General features: G+C 44.7%; 1 protein-coding gene across 3 annotated transcripts in view; it reads right to left on the bottom strand.

Annotated features, from left to right (window-relative positions):
• Positions 1-2,193: 2,193 nt before the first annotated feature.
• Positions 2,194-7,741, bottom strand: part of LOC119185873 (uncharacterized) — a 67,537-nt gene continuing 61,989 nt past the window's right edge. For 2 of the 3 annotated variants that reach the window (XM_075870690.1, XM_075870691.1), the window contains exons 5-6: positions 7,561-7,647; positions 2,194-2,434 (exon numbers count right to left, since the gene is read on the bottom strand). In XM_075870690.1, the coding sequence (XP_075726805.1) occupies positions 2,277-2,434; positions 7,561-7,647 (245 nt within the window). In that variant the 3' untranslated portion in view covers positions 2,194-2,276. The remainder of the gene's footprint in view (positions 2,435-7,560; positions 7,648-7,741) is intronic. The other variant, XM_075870692.1, reaches the window with a different exon arrangement.

Raw genomic sequence — 7,741 nt, 5'->3', positions numbered from 1 at the left:
TCAACTACGGAACCTTTGATACTCGTATGGTGGTTTAGGGACGTTAAAACCTACAAATTGATCAGTCAATTAACGTACGATATTGTCAAGTTTTCTCAACACGTCACAAACACAGGTCACGAGGCCAATTTTAAGTGGCTACCTAGTCACTGTGAGATCAGTGGCAATGGTTCCGCACACAATGCAGTTCGCACAACTCACCAAGAAGAGCACAGCCTTGCGATTTCTTTATCAAGGACAGACGCTGCAAGGCAACGCCTGGCGGATTTCAGGCTTCTGCCAAGCACTAGTACGTGCGTTTAAGACTCCTTCCACAATGTGCCGTTCGTATAGTGTTCTTCTTTCTTCTAACCAGTTTCGTAAAATAGTGGTGCTCTGTAATCGTTCTATTGGCCGAGGTTCTATTGACAGAGGCTCAATGAACTAGCGATCGTAAAGCTGGAAGCTCTATTGAGATCGGGCGCAGAATCGAGAGAAGCAGGTTGCCTTCGTATACATATGAGTGAGCAGAAAATCTGCAGTCCAGGCCAGCAACCATGGGAATAATTTTGATGCATAGTGCCACTTCCTCGGGGTTAGCCCTTTTGTGATTCCCTACTTTGTATTATTTTGATGCTTTGTGGGCATAGGAGAAGTGGCGTAGCCAAGGGCTGTCACAGCAGACCCGTGCTCCCAACCCAAAACTGTTTCAGTTATGACATGCATACCTCAAGAAAAAAAAACCATTCGCCTGGCTGCTCACTCTGCCAATTTTGGAAGCGTCCCCACCTGTTCCTGATAATTTTTTGCATCCACCTCCCCCTCCTAGAAGCACTAAAAGTATTAATAATACATAGAGACTTTATCGGAAACATGAATTTTTACATTCATTGCGGTAACACAGCATACCAACACATCCTGTACGTGTGTCGCCAGATTTGCTACAACATTGATTCTACAAATGTTTGGCGCCGTAATGTTCCTTAGAGGTAGGGTGTGCTGGCACCAAGCGCACGAGAAATACGTGCTGAATTCGTGATTCTTTTTACGTGGAGTGTGCTGCAATTGTCGTTACCGTAATTCTTCTTGATGCCTTAACGACGGCAACAAAGTGCTAGTCCATGATCGTACAGGTGGCCGACATAACGGCCTGACACACTAGACAGTTCACAGGGCTCCACTCGTGATCTGAGTGCAGTGGTCCGGTGAACCCAGTCAACGCTGGTTCACACCCAGGACGAGACAGCGATGTATGGAAGGAAGTGCAGAATGAAGCCGATAGAACTCTTCGAGGTCCACCACAGGATGCAAAGATGACCACCACAATGAATCAACAGCCGCCTTGCTCTACATCAGGACAATTTTACCTGCCTCTGTCATATCTTTTTGAGTCTGCAAGTCATCGAACAAGTACCACACTTTCACACACTACACGCCTGACTCCCCCGTGAGCCATCGCGGACATTTCATCGTCTGGTGAGCCTGTCACATATTTTAGAGCAAACCTGTCCCCAATAAAGGCGGTCAGGTAACGAGAAGCTGATAATATTTTTATTGCAGCTGTTATTCAATTAGCTGTTTTGTGGAATGGCAGTCACGTATGCGACAGCACGCACCACCCGGCTCGTACCCAGCAGTTTCCGCCAAGTGTGAATGATATTTAACACCTAGATGCTGCAAACTGCGTTCCAAATTAGCTCAGCTGATCTCTAATTCACAAGAAGTTCTGATAAAGGGACGATGGCCTGTTAAGGAAGTATGTTGCCGATACGAGATACTATTTGGTTAACAGAGGAAACGTTGATTTGGTGTGGTAAGTATCGCAATAGCGAAATTCACAACTGAATAATGCAATTCACTCTTGTTCCTTACGTAATATTTCACTGAAGTCAGAATTTTTTTTTCTGGAGAGTTATAATTAGATGTATTTTACTACTGTTTCTCACGTATATATTTGTTTGTATTCTGGGCTGCTTATCCTGATTGATTTGATTTAACCTACATGTTACTTTTTATCATCTATTATTTATCATTTGATCTGTATATTGCTTATTTGACCTTTAATTTATTATAACTTTGTGTGATGAATTTTGTATTTTCATTTGTACCGCTGATGCTGAATGCCAACCGGAGTGGGAGCCGTTTGTTAGGCCTTCGCAGCCTTTTGCTCCTGCTCCTTCTTTCTGTAATAAAACCACAAATAATCTTCACAACTGAAAAAAACTTCAAAACTTTATTTAGTGCCAGTGAATCATCATTTTCTTATGTTCAACAACTTTTTTAGACATTTATTTTTATCAAAAAGATTCCTGGTTGTGCTGTTGTCTTTCACAGTCACTCATGTTGAATTGCATGGGTTGGTCGCATTTGCACACCTTTAGGTATTGTTTCTTGCAGAACTCAGAGCTGGTGTTGAACAGATTGTTTACCCATAGCTCCCAGCTTGAAACTACACCTGTAAGAGGAAAAACAAATACATACTTAGCAGATTAAGTGAGGTTAACATGACCAATAAAATTATTTATTAAGCACTATAACATGTGAGAGGACAAAGCACCATAAAACTTCAGATAAAAATATCCGGATTTGAAGCACGCAAAACAAAGTACGAAGATTACGCTGCCAAGGTGCTTGTGATACAGAACATCTATTGAAACCATCGGTTACGTCATCGGTGAGAGAAAAATAAACTGGCAGGTCCCACGAACTATAAGAACCCAAGTTATTTTGAGCCCGAAGAGAAAAGGTGCCTCTGATCGCAATTTTAGCCCTAGTGAAACGCCAAAGATGTGTCCAAATTGTGCAGACATACAGAACGTACAGATATGCACGTTCAAAAGCCATATATGCTTTATAATACCAGTTGTTTACAGCTGCGTAACATTGCCGGCATCAACATGTGGTGCTTCCTTTCATAAATATTGACAGTGTACCTACAATCTCGTGCAGTGCGCGCTAGAATATCTAGGAGCACTCCACAATATTCAGCAACCATTTTTTATGCTTGAGCACGCGAACAAAATTGGCTGAATTCCTTGGCCTCCAGCGATATTGTTCTAATATTCATTGTCGCGTGTATGAAGTCCGATGCGTTTTAGCGCGGATCATTTTATCAATAACCGATGCTTTGAACCCCCATAACACAGACGCGCACTCAGAATAACTCGTAACACTGACTAGGCTACCACTCGCTCGCGAAGCGCACCGGCGGATAAATACAGGCAAGGGCTGCGCATGCGCTGTATACCTAGCGAGCAAGTTTATCGACCCAGTGCATCTGGTTTGGCGCTCTCTTGTTTCAAATGAGTAGCGCTCGGTGCTCTTCAGTGATGCGATAGCGAGGGCGGGACGGATAAAGACTTATTGCATGCCGCGGTCATTATTTCTTGAGTATGAAAACTTTTCAATTCCTTCTGGCTTGTTCTCATGATTTTTTGCATCAATTCTGGGAGACTGCGTGATAGTAAGGTGGCATGGCTGCAACTGTATTGTTTCTTCAGACCTCATTCTTCAGTTTTCATTCATTGTCCTTTGATCAGTAGTAGGATACATTGCTAGTCAGTGATAGTCAGTCTCAACTACGAGCACCAAAACACTATATGGCGCTACATCAAAGTAGCTATATATTATTAAGAGGAAGAACATGGTTTATTTTCTCATACAGAGCAAATAATCTGAAACGTAGCTGTGTTTGGTCGATGTACTCATAGTTGCATCAAACAAAAACACCCCCATTTGCCAGTTCTGTCACAGTCACTGCCTGTAAATATCCTGATAAAACGTTAAATAAGGCCGCGCGTAAGGTAAAAAAGAAATAAAAAATTGCAGCATATCCACGGGGTGGATGATAGAGAGTGGGGCGAAGCATCAGTCCGTGTATTCGTTCTTGCTTCCGCCCGTCCATGCGTCCATCCATGCGTCCACCCATGCGTCCATCCGCCCGTCCGTGCGTGCGCCTGTACGTGCGTCCGCACGTCCATCCTTGCGTCCGTCCATGCGATCGTCCGTGCATCCACCCTGCGTCCCCCCATGCGTCCATCCGTTCGTGCAGCCATCCGTGCGTCCGTCCTTGCATCTGTCTGTGTGTCCATTCGTCCATCTAGTCAACACTCCAAGTACAACAATCTCACATCTTTTCATTATATATTCCGCATATAGAAGCACCGCCATCCAGCAGACATTCCAAGGACTAAACGAGAGGTGGCACACGCACACTTTCTTACGGCTGGCGCTTCGTGTCTACTTCCCACCTTTAACCACCTCGAGTTCATGGTATATACTAGTTCACTGTATTCATGGCACTGCGGCCCAACGCTCGCTAAACCTTTCTAAAACAAAGGATGTTACGTCTAGCAAGTATAACGTAGCAACCTTTTCTTGTCAGATACTGCTTAATGTACATGCCAATGGCTGCTAATGGGGAATGAGAAACAGAAGTATTTGGCTTTTAGTTAACGCAAACGCTGCAATTTTTTATTGTTCAACAACGCACAGGAGAAATCTCCCACCGGCACCCCCTTGGAGGTCAAAGCGTAAGACATGTTACGTACTACGAGGGACGAACGGGTGCCGCTTGAAGGAGCTTCGCCCCTAAAACACTGACTCACACAAACACACATGCACGCTGCACGCTCAAAGGCTTGTGCTCTAGCGCAACACATGCAAACCCTGGCGTGCCCTCGCCTGGCAATTTAGCAAGGACATGACTGGAGGATAAAGAACAGCCGCACCAGCCTGCTTACTTTACCACAATTGTGAAGTTGACGAAGACGAAGTATTAAGTCTCCGTTTCCTCGTGCATGGCGCCCGCTAAGCAAGAGCCGCAGTAATCTTTTATGTGACGACGGCGTCCATGCCTCCCCGGCACCTATTCACTTGCCGCAACTGCCATCACTGTTGTGGTACAGCGTCTAGGCATCATCGGTGGCTCCACAGCACTGCACCTGTACTAGTTCACGACAAGGGACGCCGTGCACGCATCCATAGCATTGAACCCCGCTGCCATGTGCACAAAGACCACCGCGTACTATACGAACTACCCCCACCGGGCACCGGGCACCTCATTTGACAATGCTGGGGAAACCATTCGTGTCCTCACAGTGCTATTTTGTCATCGCGACCACTTGTGGATTTCCAGGCTCTCGACTATCAATTTATTGTAGTTGCCTGTTTGGGCGGTACGTTTGTTCTGCGGCTTACGGGACGACATGTTTAGGTGAATTAAGACCGTCAACTCTCTCGCCACCCTCCATAGCTGTCTCAAGAATAAAAGATTGCTATTGGCCAGCAACTGCCTTCCGCTCGTGTATGGAATGATGTGCAAGACAGACAAGTGTGTTTTGAGCACTTAAAGATACTTGAGAGTTCCTTCTTGATGACCAAGCATCTGCCGTGCATCAGAGATGCTAGTCTCACAACTTCGGTGATGCAGCTCGGGTGACCACGAATCTGCCCCTCATTAACTATCAAGCTTTTGTTGGCAGCTCTAGATGTGCCATACGTGCCCTCAAGCCACCACACAGAGAGCTTTTCTGACTGCACTTCAAAAAACGTCGGAAGTATGCGCTGCTGCCCGCTGCATGTCTCCTTGTCTGTGCCCTTAGCAGACACTATTACGTCAATAAGGTTGAGTAGTTCGAAGAGTGGTACCAGGTTTACCATCGCAAGTAAACATGCAGGTATCGGCTCCTGTCGGGCTTGTCACTCCTCCAGTACAGTAATTAAAGAGCCCATACAATTGTCTTGCTCACCAACAATCTTGAGCCGCTTCCACGGCTTTGAGAGCTGTCTGAAAAGTAGTCGATGGCACGAGATCACGTCACGCTAGCGGCATGTTTTTTACCGGGGAAGCGCAAGGAAGTTTCCTCGTCGATAATACCACTACCTGTTTAGGCGCCCTATGAGTCCTCTATTATGACGCACAAGTGACGCCATGAAGAGCTTCGCCCCTAAAACATGGCTACCTGCTGCGCTCACGATGCGCTCGCGGCCGTCTCACCAGCTTCACATATACCAAATTTTGTGTTACGTGACGTCTATAGATGACGAAAGTAAATGACTGGTGCAAAATTGGTAATCATCACATGAATGTTATGTAAGAAGAGGACTACACGCCACGGTCATAATGCGTTCACTGGCGTTCTCTAGCTAGACATATACCAAATTTGCTACTACGTGACGTGAATAGATGACGAAGGTATATGACTGGTGCAAAATTGATAATCATGACATTCATGTCACGTAAGAACGTGACTACACGCCACGGTCATTTTGCGCTCACGGCCATTCATTAGCTTCACATATACCAAATTCGGTATTATGAGACGTAAATTGATGACGAAGGTGTATGACTGGTGCAAACAAGATAACCATGACACGCATGTCTTGTAAGAACATGGAAACATGCCACGCAATATAATGTTGATCTCGCGGCCTTCTCGATCGCTAGCCTCACAAATACTAAATTTGGTATTGCATGACGCGAACAGAAGACGAAGGTAAGGGACACGACCAAACATGATAATGATGACATGCGTTTCATGAAAAACATGACTACATACTTCGCTCATAGCATGCCCGCGGCCATTTCGCTAGCTCCACATATACCGAAATTTCTTATCACGTGACGATAATAGACAACGAAGGTATATGACACGTGAAAACATAATAATCATGACATAAATGTCATGTACCGCAGACTTTACCACTACCTTGTAACGTTGTGCGGGTGTTAGTGACATATCCACCTTCTTTATTCGTGCTTCGTGTATTATCGATTCTCACTGTACGCGGGGTCTGCCTTTTTTTGGCAGAGAGAGAGAGCCGAAGGGAAAATTAATTTATTACGTTCGAAGAGAAAAGAAGGAGGTTTATACAACGAACTCCTGGCTTGACCTTTCTAGTGATGGGAAGGCTGAGCCTCTCCACCCTTTCACGGTCCTTCCGGTCAGTGAGGAGATGGACACCAAAAAAAAACTGTACAGCTGCACAATGCACACTGATATCAAACAGAAACACGCTCGCCGTCTGTACTGAAGTGCCTCCAATGGTTGTTCGACTGATGCCTATTCTCGCCTATCCAATTATTCGGCGTTTTTAGTGCTAGATATGACGCCAAGCTGTGGTCTCGGAAAGTATATTTCGGCTGTTCGTTTTCTTTCCTCCTTTTGCTGTTCTTTGTGTATTGTAGTGAATTGGACTTAGTCTATTTCACAGCCCTACTTTTCTTATCTTCTTTCTCTCTCTCGCACTACAAAGAGCAAACAGAGCAATTGAAATCATGTTCGTGTTTGTTCTAAGAGTACGTTTCCTATTGGACCGTGTTTTATTATTTATAGAATGTTGTAATGACCCTTCTAGAGCTGACAGCACGACTAAAAACACATACATGCATGGCTGCACCACAAATATGGACATAGTGTTGGGTACGTATACGTGTGCGTTTGTCTGCATGTCTATAGCAACTGTTTTCCGTGGAAATTCTATTACACTACAAAATGCTTTGGCATATTTTGTTGGTTTTTTACAGATTTTACGTGGAACACCCTAAGCATTGCGTAATATTGGCCTTAAAAGCATTACCTGTTTTGTTCTTTTCTTTTTCCTTGAAAACAATAGCGCAGTCCCTAATCACACGACGAAACGTGTAGTTAGTAACAGCCTGGGCATCTAAAACAAAGAAAAAAAACAAGATGGCATTTATGATAATATTCTGACCATGAATACGAGCTGCAAGGAGCCCTTTTTCTATTTTTGTGACGAC

Source organism: Rhipicephalus microplus, chromosome 8, assembly GCF_043290135.1.
Source record: "Rhipicephalus microplus isolate Deutch F79 chromosome 8, USDA_Rmic, whole genome shotgun sequence".
Classification (NCBI taxonomy): domain Eukaryota; kingdom Metazoa; phylum Arthropoda; class Arachnida; order Ixodida; family Ixodidae; genus Rhipicephalus; species Rhipicephalus microplus.
This window is presented reverse-complemented; position numbering and strand designations above follow the sequence as displayed.